This window comes from Papilio polytes, unplaced genomic scaffold (assembly GCF_000836215.1).
Source record: "Papilio polytes unplaced genomic scaffold, Ppol_1.0 DF823691.1, whole genome shotgun sequence".
Lineage (NCBI taxonomy): Eukaryota > Metazoa > Arthropoda > Insecta > Lepidoptera > Papilionidae > Papilio > Papilio polytes.
Window position 1 is genome coordinate 302,260 of NW_013525513.1, and position 24,392 is coordinate 326,651.

Genomic DNA, 24,392 nt, shown 5'->3' on the forward strand with positions numbered 1-24,392 from the left:
ATTCAATTATCGCCATCGCTGATCAAAAAGTCAAAAATGTATAGAACTGAAAATAACATTCGATAAGTCACGTATTAATTCCTATACATTTTGTCGATTCTACTAGCGATATCGTTAACCGAGTCACTTTGTCTAGGGGTTCAAGTGGAATAAAGAGATACATGCTAGTATACTCAGTTTAGCTGTCCTGGCATTAACTGTATTGGCTCACTGAGGTTCTAATTAACTGGTTAGTTAGCGTGTACAATGCCAGCAAAACTGTAATGACATAATGTGAACTGGTTATATAGTCGAACTAGGACGCATTAATATTCATGACACTGGCAGATTGAAAAAAAGATATTTTGTTAATGGAAAAAGGCTAGACCCTACAAAAATAAGTCATCCATTACCATGGTTTTCTACTTTAGAAACATTTGAATAAAAACCTAGTCTTTCTCCCTCTGATAAAATAGGAAAAATATTTTTGAATGGATTAAAACCGACTAATAACCTTTGCCCACTAAAACTATAAATAGGTTTCAAGAATATAACTTATAACCACATTTTAATAAAAAAAAATACTTGTAAGAGAATTTATTAGCGTTACAGGAATTACAAACCATTCTCTGAACATGAGTGATTTGCATTATATAAACCAACATCGATGCTTAGATCTATTTGAAAATTATTTGCAGTTATAAATAAAATGCATTAAATCGGACACCATATTCAAATTATTTTAACAAACGGATTTTGCGACTTATTCATAGATTAAACACATTTATAACCAACATAAAGTATATGTAATTTTTAAAGTATTAAAATCATGCAATTATTATTACAAATAAAAAAAAAAAAACTAGTATTAAGACACGTTAACTAGTGTTAATTGTACTATTCCAATGTAAGCAAGAAGTGCAAGTTTGCAAACACTTTATAGACAATAATTTCTTTTAGATACGACAAATTAAAAAAAAACTATTTCTTTTGATTCTCCTTATAAAATCCCACTGCTACAACACTGATATATTGCAGTCTGTTTAGTTAAACAAATATCAATGATAATTTCACTGAGTTCCATAAATGGATAGGTGATTACTTGAAAACTTGGATAACATTGTTGTTCCGACATAAAAGCGACTGTTGTTACCAAAACAGTTAAATCTATCTCTATTATTACCTGAATAATAGAATTGTTAATTGGCGAAAATCAAATAGGCACAAAATACCATGTCTATTTATAAAGGTCAGTGATTTTATAAATGTCATAACAATGGTGTATGGTTGTAAAGTTTGAAACCGATTTTAAAATCAAATTTCTCTACGATAAAAGAAATTTAAATTCCTTGATGGGTAATTATAAATGTGAAACATAGTGAATTTTATTATTTGTAGTAATTTTTACCATAATTAGATAGACGACAATTTTAATCATAATTTCTCTTGTACGATTTCAGATTTTTCATTACCTAATAGAAGTTTTATAAATTCATTGCAAATTTATAATCTGGCAAATATGATTGGGTTAAACGGAAAAAATAATGTTGGTATTTACATGAACCAGTTATTCAATATGAAAAATACAATGCGACTAAAACGTCTCACTAAACGACAATCAACTCGTACGATGTTCAGGGTCAAGGCATTGGAGAACTATTATATTAGGAAATGTGACTTCTATAAAATTAAAACCACACACTATATGCTTAGTGGAAAAAGGTTTTAAACATACTGACGATATGAAGTCGCATTGTATTATTCACTTAAGACAGCTGGTGTTAGAGAAAATAAAAGTTAACCTCAGTCTACATCATCTGTAGCATTTGTTTCTTCATTTTCTTCTTCTTTCTCCTTCATCCTCCCCTCTCCTTCCTCGTCTTTCTTCTGCGGCACCCAGAGGCCGGCGTCCACGCACCTCTTCATGTAGTAAACTGCCTCAGACTCCGGCATCCTCGCGATTAGCTCCTGTAACTTCGGCACGTCCTGCGCGTCGAAGCATTGCTTCATCTCCTGGAATTAAATGTTCAAATGAAAATAGAAAATAGTCTAGATTATTCTTTTTACTAATTGTCGTGCGCGGACTTTAAAATAACAATATGTTTGTGGTTATCAACATTAAAAATACAAAAGAACCTTGATAACTTAAAGTCTAAGGGAAACACAAAATATTTTATGTTATAGAAATTTTAAGTTATCAAGAGTATATGTTGTAGAGGTTTTGGGCTCTGATGGGAAGGGAACATATTATTTTTTGAAGTTAAAAAGGGTTTTTAAGTTACCAAAGTTGGATTTATCGAGGTTCTACTGTATTAGTAATTTGAACACTTACATCAGGTAGTTCCGCATACACTTCCACAGGGTCCAGTCCCCCGGGTCCCAGTCTTGCTTTACGTTCCTCTTCCTCCTGTTCCCTGATTGCCTCCTGTATTTTCTCCTCAGCTCGCTTCTTGATGCGAGACTTGAACTGTTCCAATTCATCATCAAATGAATCCTTGTATGTCTTCTCGGCTAATTGTATTCTGTAAAACATTTCATTTTAAATATGTAACATCCATTGATATCTATATAAATGTACAGTTCATTTGCTTTGTACCAAAAACACTTAATTCATTGGAGTTTTTTGTTACAAAAGAAATCTTTGAATTTAATACATTACTTTTTTTATTTTGACAACCTATCAGTTATTATGAATGTAAATTTAGTTATATATTTTAATATAAATATGTATCACCACAATATTTTTGGTGTATTCATATGGGTCAAACTTATTTTTCTTAAGCCTATGCATAATGTTACAATAACCATGACTTGCCAAAAATCTGCAACAGGTGCTAGAGGACATAAAGGATGTCATATATTTGAGCCAAAATATTTGTGAAACACTTAGCATTATGGTAAGGCTCTTACTTACTACTACCTACTACTTACTTACTGTGTTGGTGCAGCAACCCAAAGTCGTTCTTGGCCTTACAGTTTACCATTAGTTGAGAACTAATTATTATTTCTCAGTTACTTACTTGGAGAAGAATGAGCTCACACAAGCCCTGGGGTCTATGTCAAGTTGCTTAGAGAGCTCTAGTATATACTGCATGCAGATGGTCTGGTGCGCTACATGCTCCATCAGATTGTGTTTCTGAAATTATATGTTTTATATAAATAAGTTTTCACCCATGATTCTATCAGCATCAAAATAAAACTCTAGACTATCCTCTACCAAGGGCGGATCCAGCTTTGGCGCCAGGGGGGGGGGGGTTCAGTCATGGTCAGGTCAAGAGCTTGACAAAATATGTAAATATGTTTTGTCAAACTCTTGACCAACTAGCTCGGGGGGGTGGGGTAGTCATGAGCTCCATGACCCCCTCTCCCTGGATCCACTGTTGTCTTCTTCATTTTTACCTAATTTGGTCTACACCTGTTCAACAGTTTAGGTTATAAACTATAACAAATATATGTCCATCTATCTAAACTAAACTTTCACATTTGTAATATTAGCATGATAACTTTTAGTGTTTGTATTTGTAAATTGGAATATTTGTTCATCATAAAATAATAATAAAAATATAAATTCTAGTAGTAGGAAATGTAAGTTAGTAGTAACTAATAGTAAGAAAATGTATTAGTATATGATCTCTTGAAGATTTCTATCTCGTTACAATTTACAAAAATATTTGAAAAAACGCCTTTTAATGTACAGATTATTAATATCATGCATTACTTATAGGTTTTATTTATACCATATGGCAACATAATAAAATAAAAATATTTCTGTACACTATACACTGAATAGTAGGCTTTTTGTTACTACAAATATACATATATATTCTGCACTAACAAATTTCAAGCTAGTGCATAAGTAAACATATGCCTGATTCATGGCTGTTTGTTACTGAAATTGTCAATAAGGAAATTAGTTTAAATATACCTCCTCCATTTCTAAATTGATACACCATATAACAAGGTAATTTGCAGTTTCTTCACAAACTAATTGGTTGTAGTCTAACAGGAATTTCTTAGAATCATCATACTTCCTCAGCATTCCAAATTGTTTTAATAATTTCTCATTTTCTTTGATGAACTTCTTCATCTTTGCCTCTTTTTCTTCTTCAGTGAGATTTTCATCTTTAGTCCTACCCGGATTTGTGTTTATAACAGTTTTTGTGAATCCCGGAGCACTTATTGTATCCACATTCCAAGGAGTTTGCCTCTCTTTCTTTCTTATTTCTTCCTCTTTCTTAAGAATCTCCTTCTCAGTCTTCTCCAGATCACTGAGGGCTTTTTTCAATGATTCCATGTTTGGACTAGACGGTTCAGTCTCTGCAATCTTCCGTTTAGTTTCGCTTATTTTCCTAAATGTTTCAGACTTCTTCTGCTCGAATTCCTCTTTCTCTCGTTTACGCTCTTCCATTCTTTCGACACGAGCTTGATGCCGCCATCGGAACAGTGATGGCGTGTCAATATTTGGATGTGTTTCATCTTCATCGTCGGAAATCTAATAAAACATATATAGCTTGTTAATTTAGTATTTTAATTTCGTATAAATATGTAAAATAAGCGGTCTTCGATATTAACTAATATTTCCAGGTTAAGAATTAAAATGTCAACATTACATTTAAGAACATTGTAGTAAAAAATAATAACAGTGTCTTATGCGTAAAGTAAAAACATAAAACAAAATAATTGCACAAACATAAGATAAAAGAAACAGTTATCATTTCTATTCGACTCAACGTCGTATTGTTTACGTACCTCAATGTCCTTCCATTTGCTGTAATCCACCATTGTTTGTTTAAGATTCTTTTACTTCCCTTTAAAGCGATTGTTATTATTATTTTCTCGGTCGTAAAACTGTTAGAATTAACTTCAAAAACACAAGGCGTGTACACAGCTTTTTAACTTTACTTTGATTATGATTTGACAGTTGAATAATCCGGAATATTCTTTAATTTTCTAACGAGAGTTGCCGTAGGTAATAATATAAGCATTCAGATTTCGATATAAAAAAATATACCTACATTTGCTTTGTACAATCGCTCGTCATGAAATTTTTTGTAAGAATAATGTGTTTGGTTAAAATTAAATAAATCTTTATTTTATTTCGAAGGAAAAATTGTAACATTGTGCGCGGTTCACACTTGGCCAATACAGTTAGACAATCGCTAGCTAAGCATGAATGCTATGGAATCACTGGCGCTAGTTAGTGTTCACACTATGCCAGTTGAATAGCAGTCCAGTTAGCGTTACATAACACTGTATTGTGCATCAGGCATTGTTCTACTACTGTAATAGTTTAATCTCATAAGTTCCGTATATTGTCAATGACCAGCTACATTTGTATTACAAGTACATATATTTTTGTCTTAATGTTTAAGTAGGAATTGTTAGCTTTTTAACTATTTTTGATGTGTTCTGTATTCTTAAAAGTTATTTGTTAATCTGTGATATTTATCAATACATTTATCTTTATTTAAAACAACAATATTGTTACGGTTTAAGAATATTTATTAACCTTAATAAAAATTTACAATTCACTTATTTAAGGTAATTAATACTAAACACAACATTTATGAAAGATTACAAGCATACGAGAGTTTATTTAAAATATCATCTAAATGTAGGTAGTGTTGTAAACTTACTTACAAAACAAGACTAATTATTGAGTTGCATCGAAATATAATTGTTAGGAAAATATTAGGAAGGAAAAGTGGGGGGTTCACGCTTTTGTCACAGAGAAGGGACATCTATCACCTTAGTGTAGTTCAGGGGCATAATATAACTGGAATATCACATAAAATTTCAGAGGAATGACGTCGGTTAAAAATTTAGTTTTAAAAAGAAAAAAATCACTTATATTTGTCGTACTCATTCAGTTTAAATGAAATTATAACACTCTATTTACTCCTTGCTAAATTATAAATAAGTGACTGAAGTCTATGACATATTTAAATGTTTATTGTTTATATTTTTTCGCCAGCGTTGTTAAAATTGTCGTCATTGTGGTGGCAACACTGGATGTTTCAACTGTTGTGGTGGTCGTGGTATCGTTATGAAAGAATCTACCCTCAAATTCCTTTTCACCTTGATTATCATCAGGAATACTTATTTGGAATTGTAGTAGTACTACTAAATACGTGACCATTGTCGCTAAAAGCTGAAAGTAAATACGTTTTAATTTTTATTACAAATATTGTACATATAAATAAATAAGTTTTTATCTCAGATAGGAAAACTTCTTATTCATTTACCAGTTTCTTTTTACATTTTACATAGAGAAAACTATTCAGAGCTACTCACCGATTTGAATAGGTTTCTATTTACATCGAAAAATCCGCCGAGACTTATTTGTGAGGGATTCATTTCAGTAGCTCGTAGAAACATATTAACCTCCGTTTGCGCATCAGCATTCATCCACGAGAGTTCGACCATTAACAATTTCTTTTGGAAATTTGTACGTACCTACGTAATAGAAACATTATTATGTATTTAATTTATCTATATCACTAACTGTTTTTATTTATAATGTCTAGGTGTTGCAAAATAGCTTGAGTTAAATTCTCAATAGGAATTAATTCTTATGAATTTAACATCTTACTAATATAAATGTGAAAGTTTAGATTGATGGATGTTTGTAGAAGATATTTCCAAAACGGCTGCATGGTTCTAAATGAAATTTGGTGTAGATATAGAACACCATCTGGAGGATCACATAGACTATTCAACAGGTTTTTTTTTATTTGCGCGGAAGAGTTGCTGCCAACAGTAAAGTATTAAAGCTCAATTTTCTTTATATAAAATAGAATATGCGTCAGTGCAAGCATTTGATCACTACTAGAAGTGTGAAATATTAGTGAAATTATCTTAAAGTGAGAGAGAAAGACTGAGCACCAATATTTGATTGCTATTTAATTTAATAAGCGTTTGTTGTTATGGTAGTATTTAAAAATACATTTTCTTACATTCTGCGAAGCGTAATGTGCCTCGTCACAGATAAAGAAGAGTAAAAATATGCTGCAAGTTGCGGTTACAGCCAGTCCAATATCCTTGATGCCGAAGCCCTCGGAAATTTGGCTAAGGAGACCATAGATCGACAGAGTAATAATCAGAAACAAATAGAGGTTGACGAAGGTGAAAGTGTAGCAGTTGGCTATGCCAGTGTCTCGTGCCAGTTTACTCAGACGCAGCCATAGAGCACGGTATTCGGCGACTTTTCCCGCTGGACCAATGTGTCGCAGAGCCTGAAATTGAAATTTCTAAGAGCGTGCGCTCACCTAGAACTACACTTTTGCATAAATGTTTAGTCTCGCTTGGATTCCTATGAGCTTATTATAGTGGAGGTTGTGCAAATAAACAGTTGAATTGGCTGCGAAACAATCGACAATCGCACAACACTTGTGCGATGGTCTTATTAAGATTAAAATCAAAGGAAATTTAAAATCTTGTACGATTTTTGCAGAGTATTATAATGTTTTAAGAAATACATCAATTTGATAACGTAATTGCGGTAAAACGTTTGCTCATAAGATACTTTCTAGTTTCTACTATAGGAAAATGCACAGGGCTTTAGTAATTAATAGTAATAGACCATTTATTTACAAAATCATACTTACCAGTTGAAAGTCTTCGGCTAATATTTTGGCACACATGCTCAATGTTTCGCAGAGTAAGTACCAGTAACCTCCGAGGATGTATGTTAGTATCTCCAGGAATACGTATGGTATAATCTGTACCAACTTGAAATCAACCATCGTGACATGAGTTATTATCACCGAGGTGGTTGATAGGATGGGAATTATAAAAGCGATTGCAAGAGACTTTCTGTATAAATAGAGAGGCAATGCTTGACCGGATAATTTTTTGTAGGTTATCTGTCAAAAAAAAGCTATTAAGCATTTCAACGTGAGATTTTAAATTAAACAAAGCAATGACTTAGTAAAATTATTGTCTCGTGATTGTATAATAAGGGTAGTCTGAACGATTCAGTCGTAACTTACCTCAAAATCGACCCATCCATTTAGAACTCCTGCAATTTTTCTCGTTTCATACCACATTATTGGGACAACAATTGTCGGAAACAAATACACCGTGAAGAGGTACTCGATGACCGCTTCTTCAAACTTACCTTCTGCCGTACGCAAGATCTGAACTTTGTGTAAAGACAGATACAAAATGTAGGTAATAAGTAAGAAATATAACACAGCGGAATAAACCATAGAAATTGATGTTACTGTGAATTGGTTTAATCCAGGCGATTTTTTTGTTAATGGAAGAATACCCATAAGTCTCAATAAATTGAATACAGGACCAATATTTTTGTAAACTATGTCCTTATAAATGTTTGTTTCTATCAAATTATTTATTAAAGGTACAATCGCGTTCTTTGAAGATTTATAATTGGGCGTTTTTATTGGAGTGACATCTAGAAACACTATTTTATTTTTCGGTTTCTCATCAAAATGGACGAAACCGTTCGGTATAGGTAACGTTTTTGAATATAAATTTTTGTTGCTATGATAATAGGACATTTTTAATGTCGCGTATTACTTAGAGAATGGATCCGTACGAATACAATTGCGGAGTAAGAATGGGGGAAAGATTTCAATTTTGTAAGAGGACGGCAAAAGTAATATTTCAAAAGTTGACATGATGATTATGGCAGTATGGCGGAGTGTTTTGACGTCTTTCGTTAATCATTCACGCGATCTTCACCTTGGTGCGACCTTGGAAGACCTTGGCTGAGCTGCTTTTGTTTGTTTTTCCACAGTTTTACGCTTTATGTGTTTACATGAACATCAAGTAACTTTTTAATTTTTAAATAACTTCTTGACAATGACGTAATCCCAAGTAGATACATATCTTCGATATACTTTTACACACATGAATTGACCCTTGTTTCTGTTCGTGATGTAAGCGTTGATATAGCTCAGTAAATATAATAAGGGTCAAGGTTTTGTTTATTTAGAATAAAACGACAAACAGCTCTCGTGATAAAAACAGGTAACATATTAGCAAAAATTTTTGCCAGACAAGGATTCAGACTAACGATAAAAGATGAGTTGTTGACGAACAAACAAATCTATATGCAAATTTATCATACAGTGATTTACTGAATTCAATGAAACTATCGTAAATGAATAAAGCAATTGAGTGAACAAGAGTAGTATTTTCCCGCCTATCATGAGTGTTTAGTGACGAATATAGAGACATGTTGTTATCCTTTTTTCCCCAAAATAAAAGAGAGATGAATATATTTTTGAACAGATGCTTAATCAATGGGAATTTAGCAATAGTTATTCTTGTTCAAGATGCTTTTTAAAATGAAATCTTGCTTTTTGTGATATATACTGGACACTATACTTAGTTACGTCCGAATAAATTCTGTAGTTGCGTTAGTAAGCAAAGCTTTTTATTTTATTGCGCATAAAACTAGGAGACCGCAAGACCGCAACAAATAAAGTCGACTTGTAGTATTCTAGCCATAACAAATGTAGGCCGTAAACGAGCACTTTTAAATATTGTAGCATCAAGTGGATAGGACTTCGGTAAACATCTTGGAGTTTATTACCTGTGACGTCATAAACTTAAAACAATGTTGACAGTGGCGAATAATTTTTAGTTTGAACAAATTATGCTAGCATGTAGTTATACTCTTGCTTATCGAAACCATGTAAAGAAATAATTAACATTTTCACTGAATTATTAATAGTATATACTAGGTTTACTTCGTAATAAATTACGTCATTAGTAAGTGGAAACTTTTTTTTATCTTTAACGATTTATTTGCAGTAGTGAACAATAGTGTTTAGAATAGGATTATTCAATATTTAATGAGATTGTACTTGGATTAACAGGAACTTCATATCATTATTACAATATTTGTTGTGCAAGACACTCAGATACTAGAGAATTATGTCTACTATAAACCGTTTTAATTATGAAAAAGATACATGAAAATATGTTTATTTCTATTTTTATTAAAGAGCATAAAAAGAATAATATTGTATCTTTTTGATAAATATTTGTATTTTTTACGTATGGTTTACCAATAAACTGCGTTCTGTCACTTTACACATTTTTTTCTTCGGCCAAATTCCAAAACAAACAATTTAGATGGACACAACTTTCAGTACCCTTGACCCAAAACATTTAGTATTTAATTCGTTAAGTTGTTTTTAATACGTTTGTGTACAAGCAGTATTTATTTAGGAAGGCCGGTTATTAATTTCAATCGTGTAAGGACAACAAAAAAGGGATAAGCTCAACAAGAACCTGTCGCCTGTAGGGTTGGTTGGTATGCGTCGAGTGTGCGGGCTTCCTCTGAGCCCTTGACAACTTTGTCACGCCCTACACACGTGATTTGATTTCCTTTACAACTACCTACGATTAGGGTGCCTATGTTTAATTCCTTTTATGGACTGTTCTTTAGGGATGTGTGTGTCCATTCATTTATTTCACTATCCTGTTTACTCAATATTTTAAATACGAAAGTTTAGATTGATGGATGAATGGTTTGTTTAAGTTTGTAGCCTAAACTGCTGAAGGCATCTCGATGAAATTTGGCATAGATGTAGAGGATAGTCTGGAAAAATGTATAGGTTACTTGTTTTTTTTAATTCCACGCGGACGGAGTCGCGGGCGAAAGCTGTAAATCTGTTTTTAGATTTTACGTCTATAAAAATAGAAGCTTTAAAATATCTAAAAATAGGTCTTCACAAATTTACATTGCTATCTCATTTTTTATTATCTAAATACGATCTGTTGACTACATGACTATCATAAGTGTTTATTATCATAAAAATAATGAGAAGTCATGATGACCGAGATTTATAAAGATATAGAAAGGATAGATAGCAGATAGAAAAAAAGATAAACATGGACACTCTATGCCAAATAGACAACGTTTGCTTCGGTTTTGCGATTCCCTTTATTCAATTACTGTCTGTTTACTTCTATTCTTACTCGTATGTGTAAGAAAAGGAAATATAAACAATATTTTACTATAAGTTTTAGTTAAAACGTTTCTTAAACTATATTGTCATTGCCTACTCATTATGATTGGTAAAACACAGATAATTTTTTGTAGTGTAACGTTACGTATAGCTAAAATTGAGTGATAACAATTCAGCATATTTTTTATAATTGTGTAACAAATCTAAGAACAAATAAATACTAAATTAGATATTAAGATAACAGATTCGAGATAATAATATCGCAGTCAGTTACAGTTACTTTTGTGAAAATGTCGAGTCAAGATCATTTAAATTATGTAGTGAGTGAAGTAGCGAAAAATTTAGGTTTGAAGAGTTACAAATACACAAGAAGTGACCTAGATGAAACTATTGAAAATTATCTAGGAGAACTTATATTTGTTACTATAAACGGAGAAACGGATGATGGTGAAGTTAAAAAGGATTTTGTTGTAAAATTCGCACCGAAGAATGCAGGTCTTAGAGAATGTGGTGCACTCGAAGTGGTGTATAGTGTTGAAATAGCTGTATACACAGTATTACTACAACATTACAAGAGGCTATCGAAGTTTGATACGAGGGAACTGTTCCCGGAATTTTTGTTTTCAGATTGTACGCAAAATAAAGAAGTACTAGCAGTGTCGAACATGTGTAATGATGGATTCCGTAGACATAGTGGGAATAGATTTCTTGATACTGACCATATGATAGTTTCTTTAAAAGCATTAGCAAAATTTCACGCCCTTTCAATGGTGCTGAAAAATGATATCAAGAAAATAGAAGATTGGAATAATTTGGTCCCAAATTGTTTTGAATACCCACCGAAATATACAACTTCTTTGAGGCTATCTTGGCAGGGTAATCTAGATAAATTGGTAGACACGAAATATGGGAATACATTTAGCACGATAGATGCTAATTTTGATGACGTCATCACTAAAAATATCAAAGATGTAAAATGTTTGATATACGCGCATGGAGACTATTGGAAAGAAAACATTTTATACAAATATAAGGTCAGCTTATTTATGTACCTCTTTTATTTGACACTTGTATGTTCAGCCTTTTATGCTACTCTAGACTTACGGATTTATAATATAGATTAATATGATTTAAAACATTGTTCATATCTATTGTAGAAATCAATGGAAATGAGGAATCACATCTACATATGCCCTTAGCTTTATCAGCTGAGGGCATATGTAGATGTCATTTATTAGCTATGAATTTATTTTTAATTACACGGTACTGAAGATGTTGAAAGATGTGTATAGTCAACCAATTCTCACTAGGTCAGAGTGATTGAAGCCTAATAGCCTTACAAATGAACGCGGTATAAAGAAATAATTTAAACTTAAGAATAAATTGAGTATAAGCAAGTGTTAGTACAAATTTTGGTTATACCCAGTTTATTTCTAAGTTTAACTTATATATCGCGTTTTATAAGGCTGCTAGAATGTCGAAAAATGTGTGAAATCATGAGTTTGCAGGTGTGTTCTGTATTCATTTGTTATTTAATGTTTCAGGACGACAAACCTGTAAGTGCATGCATATTGGACTTCCAAATGACTCGTTTCTTATCACCAGCCCAGGACTTCCTCTGCTTTGTACTCACGAGTGTTGATTGCGAACTCAGAAGACAGTATTATGAAGTCTTCATGTCGACATACTATGATTGTCTGAAAGAAAGTTTGGAAGAACATGGCTTGAATGTAGATGACTTTTATTCTAGAGAAGATTTAAATTATGATTTGAAAGTAGTGGCTCCATATTGTATAGTTTATGCTAATTTATCATTTTCTTTATGGCTTGGTCTGGAAAGTAACTCGTTTGTTAAAAGCAAAAATATCGATTCTGAAGATAATGCAAAGATTTTACAATATAAAGAAATTATGGTTGGAATAGTGGAGGATTTCCTACAATGTACATGTAATTGAATAAATGTTTATACGCTATTAAATTTTATACAAATATTGTTATTTGGTTTTCATAAATTGCAAATTAAAAAGGAAGTTATATGATAGAACTGGTTTTTGTTGTAAACAAGTAAATAAAAACTCTACCATTAGCGTTTTATTTCTTTTTGTTAACATTTTGGTCGAACTATTACGGTTATTCTTAGCTACACTGCCACAAAAACTGGCACAACTTTAATAAGATTATTATCTATACTGCTATACTAATATAATAAAGCCTATACACACACTAGTTTGTGGCGTAAGATGTCAGCAATCACAGAATATTTTTGAATAATACTTTCTTTAATAAAACGTCGTACAATTACGACACGCTTTAGGATATAAATTGTCACGCTATTAAACATAGAGGGTAAATATATAGAAAAAACCTTCATTGTGGGAAAGGGATCAAAAACTACAAGCTGCCAACATTAAGAAAGCAAGGTTATTATGGTAACCATAATTTTGACATTTGCAATTGAGCATTTGTCAAATGTATATAATGAATAATATTTTTTAAAAATTTCATGCGGATGAAGCCGCACGGGAATAACTAGTTTTATTATTTTTTTTTAATCATATAAATACGAACATTTCATTGTGTTGGCTTGTAGTGCAACAGATAAGACTTAATACGATAAACCTGTTTGTATACTAAATACCTTTCATATTTGTTGACCATACATTTCTTAGACCGTCTACAAGATATCAGTGCACATTCAGATAGCGAAATGACAAACGAGAAACGCTTAACTTGTGTTATAGAAAAACTGGCTGAAAAGTTAGAGTTAAAAAACTACGAATATGAATTTCGAAATATAGAAGAAACCATAGAGAACTACTTCGGAATACTTACTCCGATTATATTGAAGGGAGAAACAAAAAATGGTGTCTGGTCAAAAGAATTGATAGTAAAAATTCCACCGCACCGAGAAATATTGAGAGAACTTGGCGTTATCGAAGTGCTATATGGTGCAGAGGTTTTTGTTTATAGCGTTTTGATTCCACATTACAAGAGACTTTCTAAATTTGATTTGAATCAACTGTTCCCTGAATGTTATTATTCAGATTCTACTCTACACAATGAAGTTATTGTATTAAAAGATATGTGCAAAGAAGGATTCCGAAGGTATAGTGGCGAAAGATTTTTAGATGCTGACCATATAAACGTATGTTTAAAATCATTAGCTCAATTTCACGCGCTTTCAATGATCTTGCAACATAATGTAAAGAACATAGGATATGAAAAAATTGTGACCCCTTACAATTCGACTTATCCAACGCAATTGATGGTAGCTTTAAGAAATTCTTTAAGTAACCATTTGGATAGTTTCAAGAATACTGAATACGGTGAATATTATTCTACGATTTTTGATAATTTTGATGATATTGTTGACAATAATACGAACAAAGCAAGTCGTTTAGTATATGGCCACGGAGATTTGTGGAAGGAGAACATTTTGTTCAAATATGAGGTAAATATTAACGTAAATTAATTTTTATTTTTAGCAAAAAGCGGATAATAGTTATAATATTAAGAAGGATTTTAATTTTAAATAATAGATCTGTCTACATGTCGCTCTATCTGTTCTTTCACAGAATAACAAACCTGTAAGCGCGTGTATCCTGGATTTTCAAACAACTCGTCTTTTATGTCCCGCTCAAGATGTTCTAACATTTATCCTTACAAGTTCAGAAACAAAAGTGAGAAGGAATTGTTATAATATTTTTTTATCTACCTATTACGATTGTCTTCAGCGAACTCTATCGCAACACTCTCTAGATCCCGACATTATATACTCAAAAAACGATTTCAATCGTGACCTCAAAACAGTAGCACCTTATTGCTTTATAACAACTAACATGGCTTTCTCCTTGTGGTTAGGCTTGGAAGAGGTAGCATTAATACAAAGTAAAAATGTATGCGAAGAGGGAAATGAGAAAATTTCAGCTATACTTGAATATAAACAAATTATGCTCGATATTGTGCAAGATTTTGTTAATTTTGGGTACGTACCGAAGCCGAAGAGTGTTGAGTAATACTATCACTATATTTAGAATTCTTACACTTGTTATATTATTGTGAAGTCGTCCTTAGTTTAACATTGCAAAATTAGTACGATTTAACTATAGACATAAATATCAACATAACATATTTATTAGTAAAGGAAAATTCACAGTATCTGCCTACCACTCTAAAGCACGTATGTATGATAGTGCTTATAGGTATATTTTAGTAATTCCATCTAAGTTATAAAAAATATTATAAAACGGAACACAATCTTGACAAATGACATTGTCAATGTCAAATAAATTGTAAACAAATAAAACTTGCACGGAATGGGGCACGAGGGAAAAGTAATAAAGTTGTTAAGATTTTTGTTTTTTTCACACAGTTAACATGTGTCAATTAATTTCTTCAAACTATATTGCGACTGTTGTAAACGATGTAGCGGTCGCTTGCGATTTGAAGGAATGGAGTTATTTAGAAGAAAGTTTAGACGCGAAAGCTCAGAATTATTTCGGTGTCCTTATTCCAATATCTTTAGATGGGAAAATAAATAAGGAAAACGTATCTTTAAAAGTAATGTTGAAATTAGCACCGACTGATGACAGATACCGAGTTAGCGGAGCAGTAACAGCTATGTTTGCGCGGGAAATATTTGTATACTCGAAAGTTTTTTCAAAATATCAAGACTTGCAAAAATGTTTAAAATCTCAGTATATACTACCTAAATGCTATTATGTATGTAATGACTATTGTAAGGAAGCATTAGCAATACAAAACATGTGTGAAAATGGTTATTTACCATTTATTCACAGTATGTTTTTAGAAGTTGATCATTTGGTAGTGTCTTTGAAAAGTCTTGCAAAGTTTCATGCTTTGTCATTTATAATGGAAATTAAGGAAACTGAACTTTTTGAAGAGGTGAAAAACATTTGTTTACCATTATCAGTAACTACCAATAAAAGGTATATAGATATTTTAATAGATAGACTGGAGAAAGCTTTATTAAAGTTTGATAATACCACTTATGTGCCATTATTGAGAAATTTCAAAGAGAATTGTAGTAAATATATAGAGGATGTGTATTCATCTTCTGAAAAGAATTGTCTATGTCATGGAGATATCTGGAAAGAAAACATCCTTTATAAATATGAGGTGGGCAACTTTGATTTGTTTTATGAATTTTATAACAAAAAATATGAAATAATGTGTTTATTTCACTGTAGGATCACTTGGATAATTTTTGTATTCATCATTTATTAGTTAAATACTTATACAGACTTACTTTTCTATTCCAGGATAGCAAACCAGTGTCTGCTTGTATAATAGATTATCAGACTGCAAGAATGAGCAGCCCTGCTTTTGATGTATTATATTTAATAGCAAGTAGTGCCAACAGTCAACTAAGACAAAAACATTTTGCATCTCTTATTCAGGTTTATCATAGTACATTGTTGGAGTTTTTCAAGGATGCCAACATTGATAATGTGTATAACCAAAGACAATTAGGCAAAGATTTAAAGGTAGTTGGACCCGCTTGCTTTATAGTTGCCAATACAGCTCTATGGTTGTCAAGTGGATTGCAACAAGAGGGACATGTGCGAAGCAAGAAAGTCTTACAAACAGAACACGAGATAGCAATAGCCGGTGATAATTATAAAATTATAATAAAAGGTATATTAGATGATTTTATTAGTTATGGATATATGCCAGAGTTGACAAACTAACATTTCTAAATATAAATGGTGCTATGGATACAATTGTAAAAATGATCTGATTTTAAAAAAGTTGTTACATTTGTAATATTTTGTAAACATTTTTGAGCTATCGTTAATAACTGTATTTGAAAATATTTATAGGTGTTACTTAAGGCAGCTACACACTTTCAGATTTAACTGCACATAAAACTGTCATGTGTATGCAAAATTTGAATATTAATTTTAATTTGTCACTTAAACTAAACAGTTCTTAGTTTTACCTTGTATATTCTTTTAGTTTTAATTGTGCACTTAGAATGTACAGTTAAAACTGAAGGTGTGTCACAGGCTTTATAATTGTTAGTTTAAAGCTAGAGTTAACTGTAATATTTCAGCATCCAACTGTAGTGTAGTGATATTTTACATATCCTTTTATAGGTATTTTTAGATTGTATAAATCCAATTTATTTGCCATTTTAAAATGTTTTAATACTTTATGAGAAGGGATGAAACGCATGTAACAAGACGGATGTTAGTTATGAATGTGGAGGGGTACACAGGTAGAGGTAGACCTAGGAAGAGATGGATGGTTTGCGTGAAATGTGACATGATCAAGAAGGGAGTGATGACTGAGATGACAGATGATAGAGTTATTTGGAGGACGAAAACCCGGTGCGCCGACCCTACGGGAAGATAAGGCAGGGGAGATGATGATGATGTTAAAATGTTTTATTATGTTACTAAGATAAATATTTTTATTTTGACTGTTATTTTTTACATATTGAATAAAGCATTTGGTAATTAAAATTTACGATACTTATCTCCAAAGATATTTGTTTTATAAACCAGTAAGTTCGAGATAATGCCTTACCTTTGTGTTAAAGTTCTCGGTACTTAGTTTCAACAATAAAAGTAAATGTTTTTAAATAGAAGTTAAATAACGTACAATACAAATAGGCATGGTAGAGTTAAGTACAATACAATAGCGGCACAATATTGCGGCGAAGCCTTAACTTTTAGCCCCGTCACAGGCGATTTCACTTCCTTTTTGTAGCTCAAAGCTCTCCACAACTTCCTGTTAGAAGCAATCTGCTACAAAGGAACTTATTGTAGAGAAAATATATTTTAAATAAAATGTTTCCGTTTATTAAATTTTACTTTAGATTTAAGCGCGTGATCTAAATTCGATTCCTACAGAAGATTGGAAGCCTGTCCTACCACCGGCTGATAGTGGCTCAGATAGCTTAAAAATGACGTCACTGTCAGATAAGGTAATAAAATCCAATATCTGCATCACATATTTTACATGTCGGATTTTTATCCGACAACAGTGTGGCCATACACTACAGTATACATTTTTAAAATCATAAATATATAATTGACGAGCTGTTGCCCGCGACTTCGTCCGCGTGGTATTAGAAGACATACGAACTATATAAATAACAAAAAGCTACTTATCCCTCGGGAAACGGGCACCTCGGGGATGAAGCTTATCCCATGTATACTCCAGACTTTGCTTTACATCTGTGCCAAATTTCAATAACATATGTTGAACCGTTGCAGATTGATCGAGTAAACATTAAAAAACTATATTAATGAATCCCACGGGAACCGTAACTTATCCCGGGATAAAAAGTACCCTATGTGTTCTTCCAGACTATGCTTTAAACCTGTGCCAAATTTCATGGAGATCCATTCAGCCGTTTAGGCTACAAACGCTAACAAACATCCATCCATCCATCCATCTAAACTTTCGCATTTATAATATTAGTAAGATTAGTAAGATAAGCCAAAATGATTAGCGATTATTTTAAAACGCAGACACAATTGTTTATCATAAACTGAAAGAGAATAATTAGATATTTTTTTAAAATTCAAAAAGCCACGTATCAAATAAAAGTTGTTCATTTATTTGTGAAGCAACGTTTATTTTCAGTAACGTATTGATGTTGTTACCGACCTATCAATTCCAGTAGATTTATTTTAAATAGGACGAATCATTAAATGGAGTGAAAAAAGAAGGGTCTTGAGTAGCGAGGAAACCGTTTATTGAAAAATTTCGGGTCGGATCGTTTTTCAACGGTTTTTCAAGGGATCTGTGGTACTTTACGTTATGCTTTTGACTAAAATAAGATTTTCGTCCGAAATTGTTTCTAAAATATTGATAGAAATAAAAAAACAATACAAAGATGAAGAGTTACGAAATAAATTCCCTTAGGGAAACGTAAAATAAGTTAGCATTTTAATAAAAAAATAAAGATATCCTTAGGGAAATTATTACATTGAATAAAAGGCGTAATATATGATTTATTAACAGAAACATATTTGGTATGCCTAAGTTTTTAATTTTTTTTATAAAGATCGCTATAAATCCTTACAGTCTTTGTACAAGATTAGTAAAGCTGTGTCATTATTTACGAAGTTTAGTTTACTCAGTCTCCAATAAAATAGATCTACGATTTGTTTAAGACTGGTAATCGTTCAGATAAGAGAGGCAACTTTTGTGACACACTAAGCTTAGTGAGTAGATAATGATAATAAAAATTATCATTATATTTATACGCTATAGCAATGAATACTTGCTTTAAACTTAGCACACTTTATCCTTTTATACAGAAGATTGGTCGCTTTGTTTTCTGATACATTAGAATTCTTACAAAGTGTGTATTGTACTCGTATGTTCTTAGCTTTGTTTTTTAGAAGTGTACATCTAAAAATTCAATATTTCGACTTTAAAATAGTCTGCATTGAAGGTTTGGATGTAAAATTGAATCTTGCGAAACTCCGCATTGAAACAGTCGTATATTTCCTTTATTGTGCTCGCACTGAATGTTCCTGCCCCTAATCGCTGCACGACGGGCGATTTAAAACTACTGAGCGATCTGCAAGGAATGGATAAGTGAACGAAATTTGATACAAGCTCACAAAATCATTCAGTTTAGGTCACCGCTCGTTTCAGTCGATATGAGTACAGTATTCAATTGTTTTATCCAAATTTTCGTTTAAAAATAAAAATGATAACTCGTAATGTCCTTTAAACATTCCAAAACAAACTTGAATCATAAAATAACATTATAAAAGCAAAAAATTGTTAAGCTTAATAAACTCAAAGCGTCCTTAAAGTATCTAAACAATGTTGGAGAGGCTCATAAAGTGTTTTACGTCTTAAATATGCTAAGCTGGTAGCGGAATAATTTTGTAACACGATCGCTATGAAAATTTATGCAAAAGAAATAAATCAGTAGATATTATATCCGCTGAGAATTATGACTGACTTTGAGTTTGTCACTTCTAGTCTTGCGTTGTTACGTTTATATTTCAGTATCGAAAAATGAGACTATATAACAACTTCAAAAGACATACGCTTTTTAGAATTAAAATATTATCGGGTTTAAAAGGCGATTGAATTTTACATGACTTTGGTAGCATGTATTCAGGTTTTTACTTCTTTTTATTTAAAATTTGCAAGTACTTCTTAATTTTATCTATGTTATAATAGGTTTTACCATGCCTAACTTATTACGTTTAAAATAAACGACGTTCAGGTGACTGAGAAATAACCTAAAATCCAATCTAAACTTGTAATAGACTTGGTGGCATATTGCAATCACAGACTTATTTTCTAAAGATTATTTTTACGTCGTACTTGAATTTGTTTTGCATAGATTTTAATATTGATGAAGTCGATAAATTATTCTATTCGGCTTTGCTATTATAAGAACAAGATTCAGCTTCTTAATGTTGTTTAAAAATACGATATTTCGTAATAGAAGTTAAAGATCTGAACGGCCTCCTACTCTCTTTTGTATCTACTGAATTCATATAAAGTAATTCTCGTTAATCTTATTTTTTGTAAGAGTCAAAATTATCTTCGAATAATTACACCCCTGAAAGCATTCACGCCCCTATTTCTGGGAAATCGGGTGTAAAAGAAATATAATGATTTAAAATTAATTCAGGAACGATATTTAAGCGTGGGTCGAATATCGGTCCGAATTTTTAACATAGACCTTTCGCATATTTACAAGTTTCAGAAAGGTTAAATAAGTAACTTTTATTTTTAGGTCTGGCTTCTACCAACTTTTAATCTTGGTCGGTATTATAAAAATTTCGACTAGGTTTGTTTCGATTGAAGGATTTAAATATCGCTAGAGTGTAGTTTTAAAATAGATTTTATTTTTTAAAACTAGAGTTGGCCAACAATGATGATGTTGATGTGATCGAAAGACGGTTCTGACATGTAAATTATTTTATAAATTACAAGCTTTCGCTCGCGACTCCGTCCGCATGGGATTAAAAAAGCCTATGTGTTCTTTCAGACTATCCTCTACATCTATACCAAATTTCATCGAAATCCGTTCAGCTATTTAGATTACAAACTCTAACAAACATCCATCCATCCATCTAAACTTTCGCATTTACATTTAATATGATAAAAAATCATACTACTTACTAAAATGTAAATAAACATTAAATTAAATAACAATACTAAATAGGTTTTCATGTAATAACATCAAATCGCTTTCTGTAATCGCACTAGAAAATAATTTCGTTAAATCGTATTCTCACTATTAGAAATTCCTTTTCAAAGTGCAGTAAACGCTTTCGTATTTCAAAGCTACAGAGAAGTATCCGAAACGTAAGACATTGATTTATTCTGTGAGAGCGCAACAACGAATGGCATGCATTAGGCTGAACAATACGTTACGGGAAATCCTTTTTGGATTTTTTTAGGAACTTTGTTACATAAGAATACTATACGATAACAGTTATCTTGTATATTTTTAGTGGTGTATATAACAATGTATCATGCTGTGTGTGTCAATATAACAAGAGTTAAATTTTGATAGAATTTTAATATGGGATAGTTAACCTCACAAAGGTTACACCTTAAAAACCATTTATCAAGTTTAATGATTTTTTTGATTACTGTAGTGTATGGCCACACTGTTTAGTGGCATGGTGTCATGCCAGCAAGTTAGTCGTGTCCAAACCACCGACGGGAGCAGACGTCCCAAGCATACAGTACAATTACACTGAGACACAATTTCAATAATCTAGGTTTTAGATATTATTTAGACTTTATAAAATACTAATAATAGATTATTTTAACGGATTTATCCCAATCTTAGTTATATAGACTATTCTATTTCATCCAAACTGATGTTAATATTAATCATTTTGTACTGACGTACGTCTTGTATAATTAAAATTAGATATAACACCGGCTTACAGATTGGAAAACGTACTCAGTCTAAATTACGTGTATTGGCAGGAAAGCAATATTTTAGTTTCATATCTCGTAATAATTCCTTGAGGCAGAGATGTATTATACACCAGGCATTGCAAACCGTACAGATAAGATTTAAGATAACAAACTAAAACTATACGTGTAACAATTATAACAACTTCATTTGACACACTCAGAGTCGGGACTGTACTATTTATTAATTACTAGCTTTCGCCCGCGACTGTGTCCGCGTAAAATCAAAAAAACAATAGTGAGTAGCCTATGTGTTGTACCAGACTATCCTCTACATCTATACCAAATTTCATCCTGAGTGAGAAACATCCATCCATAAACGAAATAAATAGTACCCTATGTCCTCCTCCTGGCTCTAAGCTACCGCTTCACCAATTTTTATTTACTTTCGTTTTTTTTTAATTCCCCGCGGACGAAGTCGCAGGCGAAAGCTAGTATCTATATAAGTATAAGTTCTTTGTAATTCGTAAATGTTGCCATCACAACTTTAAAATGAGTATTTAGCTAAGACGATTTAATGCGGCGCCAGTAAACTTAGTGCAAACTTAGATAGTTATGTACTTAGTCACTTAGTACACTTGGCGCATTTGGATTACTTATACAATTTCTACTTACGCTGCTTCTGTATTTGATAAAGTTAAGATAATATTAAACTTGCTTAAAGTGCTACAAATGATTTTAAATCAATGATTTACTAATCAAGTCTTAACTCTTAGAATCAATTAAAGTCCCTTTCTCTTACCACACTTTTCTTATAAGGAAAGAATGGGATAGAAAAGTGCATTTGACGGCGGAAGAGACGTATAGGAAGGGGAAATATCCTCTTTATGGGCGTCTCCTCCTCCATCGATTAAGAGTAGGTAACGCATCTGTAATTCCGGTTATATATGGGCAGCGGTCACTTTGCCATTTTTGTGGATTCAGGTGGTCGCTAGCTAACGAGCTAGCGACCACGGTGGCAAACGTGCCACCATAGTATAAAAAAAAAACTATTTTCGGACAGTTTCTAGTCGAAAGTTATGATACGTTATTTTCTTAATTTTAAAGTGTTACCTCAGTGAAACTAAATGACAATAAACTTCTTTTATATCTTTTTTCAATGCCGTAGGTACAATCCTAATTTTTAATCTGCTTGTTAAACGTTTTCTTTCTAAGCCTACTGTTCCCTTTCTACTTTAAGATTCTTCACATCAGATAGTTAACAAATCCGATCAAGGTATTAATTTGATCTCACGATAATTTATTTATTGGTATTTTACTTTCGCAGTCTACGTATCATAAAGTCATAGAAGCTTAAATAGTACGAGTATATTGTGTTCGATATTGTACTGTCGAGATACGAGTCTATTACGTTCTATTGTTGCTTTGACAGGAGCTTAATTGTACTACATTGTACATTTCATGCTAAGCACTTACGAGCGTAACTGTCCCCATTGTAATTGAGTTATATCATATAATGTTGATACTAAGCCAATTTTTATGTACAACTAGATGTCGTCCGCGACTTCAATAACGTGAAAATTATCATAAATATGAAAGGCAGGAATTCTTTGTATTTCTTCGCTGATATGTGCTACATCACGATGTTTTCTTTCACTGTAATAACTTCGAATAAATGTACAAATAAAATATGACTTACTGGTAGAGTAGGTAGGTGAGAAACTTATTGATATAAGGCGGGGATGAATCTTCACGATTATATTATGGTCCTGTTCAGTCAAGTTATTGACAAGTCCGCCACCGATGCTCTCCGTCATATGTACAAAGAAACCCTAGAAAATTAGCTAGTTAAAAAAATAATAGCAGTCAGTTGTTTCTAACAGTGATCATTGAACTGTACCGACTTTGATGGATTTTTGGTTCGTATCCAAAATGAATATTAAAACTTTTCGACTGCAATCATTTACTTGAAAAACTAATTAACTATTTAATTTGGATGTCGATTTTTCAATGTCATGCCAAAACTTTCTGGCGTCGAGATCAGACTAAGTTTTAATTGCCAACTGAATAATGCATAAACATGTCAAAGACATTAATAATTATGGTTATATAAGAGGTAATTGGAAATCCTGAATATAGTCTAAATAAAACAATGCTTTCGTTTTTAAAAAAAAAACTCAGATGTAACTCATGTGCACGCGCACACTTTGACTAATCTATCGCACAACTGTTTAGTCTTGTTTTGATACCTATGAGCTTATATGGAGGTGCGTTACTGCTTGATTTTTATTTGTGCAACTAAACAGTTGAATTGGCTGCGAAACAATCGACAATCGCACAACTGTTGTGTGATAGTTCAGTCAAAGGTGTGCCCTCTCAAATATACTGTGAGTACTTTCGTAGTTTTTTAAATAGATAAATTAGATTTTAAAAATAAAGACTTGGAAGTCAGGATCTTAAACTAGCGAATGATAAATTAAATTAAAGGAAATAGAAACTTTTAAGCGAAACAATCCTAAATGAAGAGTGAAAGACTCGATAAGTATAAAGCCAACAATTGCCTTCAAGTAATTGAATCAAGGA

The 24,392-nt window shown here is 32.1% G+C and overlaps 5 protein-coding genes across 5 annotated transcripts; 3 read left to right on the forward strand and 2 right to left on the reverse strand.

Annotated features, from left to right (window-relative positions):
* Window positions 1-561: 561 nt before the first annotated feature.
* On the reverse strand, window positions 562-4,911 carry LOC106104293 (hsp90 co-chaperone Cdc37). Its single transcript, XM_013284302.1, has 5 exons — window positions 4,729-4,911; window positions 3,905-4,471; window positions 3,000-3,115; window positions 2,312-2,501; window positions 562-1,992 (listed from the first exon to the last, which is right to left on the reverse strand). Exons 1-5 carry the CDS (start codon window positions 4,759-4,761, stop codon window positions 1,783-1,785), a joined length of 1,116 nt encoding a protein of 371 aa, XP_013139756.1. The 5' UTR covers window positions 4,762-4,911; the 3' UTR covers window positions 562-1,782.
* A 558-nt stretch (window positions 4,912-5,469) lies between these two features.
* Window positions 5,470-9,018, reverse strand: LOC106104142 (gustatory and odorant receptor 24). Its single transcript, XM_013284095.1, has 5 exons — window positions 7,971-9,018; window positions 7,587-7,844; window positions 6,936-7,214; window positions 6,274-6,435; window positions 5,470-6,130 (listed from the first exon to the last, which is right to left on the reverse strand). Exons 1-5 carry the CDS (start codon window positions 8,499-8,501, stop codon window positions 5,930-5,932), a joined length of 1,431 nt encoding a protein of 476 aa, XP_013139549.1. The 5' UTR covers window positions 8,502-9,018; the 3' UTR covers window positions 5,470-5,929.
* A 2,149-nt stretch (window positions 9,019-11,167) lies between these two features.
* On the forward strand, window positions 11,168-12,967 carry LOC106104150. The gene is made up of 2 exons (XM_013284103.1): window positions 11,168-11,959; window positions 12,470-12,967. The coding sequence occupies exons 1-2, from the start codon at window positions 11,216-11,218 to the stop codon at window positions 12,878-12,880; spliced, it is 1,155 nt and encodes a 384-aa protein (XP_013139557.1). The 5' UTR covers window positions 11,168-11,215; the 3' UTR covers window positions 12,881-12,967.
* A 562-nt stretch (window positions 12,968-13,529) lies between these two features.
* On the forward strand, window positions 13,530-14,962 carry LOC106104326. The gene is made up of 2 exons (XM_013284348.1): window positions 13,530-14,376; window positions 14,501-14,962. The coding sequence occupies exons 1-2, from the start codon at window positions 13,633-13,635 to the stop codon at window positions 14,939-14,941; spliced, it is 1,185 nt and encodes a 394-aa protein (XP_013139802.1). The 5' UTR covers window positions 13,530-13,632; the 3' UTR covers window positions 14,942-14,962.
* Window positions 14,963-15,283: 321 nt separating this feature from the next.
* On the forward strand, window positions 15,284-17,282 carry LOC106104325. Its single transcript, XM_013284347.1, has 2 exons — window positions 15,284-16,064; window positions 16,208-17,282. The coding sequence occupies exons 1-2, from the start codon at window positions 15,303-15,305 to the stop codon at window positions 16,634-16,636; spliced, it is 1,191 nt and encodes a 396-aa protein (XP_013139801.1). The 5' UTR covers window positions 15,284-15,302; the 3' UTR covers window positions 16,637-17,282.
* The last annotated feature ends 7,110 nt before the right edge of the window (window positions 17,283-24,392 follow it).

Excerpts from the sequence above, each read along its gene's own strand:
- LOC106104293 (XM_013284302.1), bottom strand. The coding sequence starts at position 4,761 with ATGGTGGATTACAGCAAATGGAAGGACATTGAG. Across the intron at positions 4,472-4,728 it reads GCAAATGGAAGGACATTGAG|ATTTCCGACGATGAAGATGA; the intron begins GTACGTAAACAA and ends ATGTTTTATTAG. Across the intron at positions 3,116-3,904 it reads TCAATTTAGAAATGGAGGAG|AAACACAATCTGATGGAGCA; the intron begins GTATATTTAAAC and ends ATATAATTTCAG.
- LOC106104326 (XM_013284348.1), top strand. The coding sequence starts at position 13,633 with ATGACAAACGAGAAACGCTTAACTTGTGTTATAGAAAAACTGGCTGAA. Across the intron at positions 14,377-14,500 it reads ACATTTTGTTCAAATATGAG|AATAACAAACCTGTAAGCGC; the intron begins GTAAATATTAAC and ends GTTCTTTCACAG.
- LOC106104150 (XM_013284103.1), top strand. The coding sequence starts at position 11,216 with ATGTCGAGTCAAGATCATTTAAATTATGTAGTGAGTGAAGTAGCGAAA. Across the intron at positions 11,960-12,469 it reads ACATTTTATACAAATATAAG|GACGACAAACCTGTAAGTGC; the intron begins GTCAGCTTATTT and ends TTAATGTTTCAG.
- LOC106104142 (XM_013284095.1), bottom strand. The coding sequence starts at position 8,501 with ATGTCCTATTATCATAGCAACAAAAATTTATATTCAAAAACGTTACCT. Across the intron at positions 7,215-7,586 it reads TAGCCGAAGACTTTCAACTG|GCTCTGCGACACATTGGTCC; the intron begins GTAAGTATGATT and ends TTTCAATTTCAG. Across the intron at positions 6,131-6,273 it reads ATAGAAACCTATTCAAATCG|CTTTTAGCGACAATGGTCAC; the intron begins GTGAGTAGCTCT and ends ATTTACTTTCAG.
- LOC106104325 (XM_013284347.1), top strand. The coding sequence starts at position 15,303 with ATGTGTCAATTAATTTCTTCAAACTATATTGCGACTGTTGTAAACGAT. Across the intron at positions 16,065-16,207 it reads ACATCCTTTATAAATATGAG|GATAGCAAACCAGTGTCTGC; the intron begins GTGGGCAACTTT and ends TTTCTATTCCAG.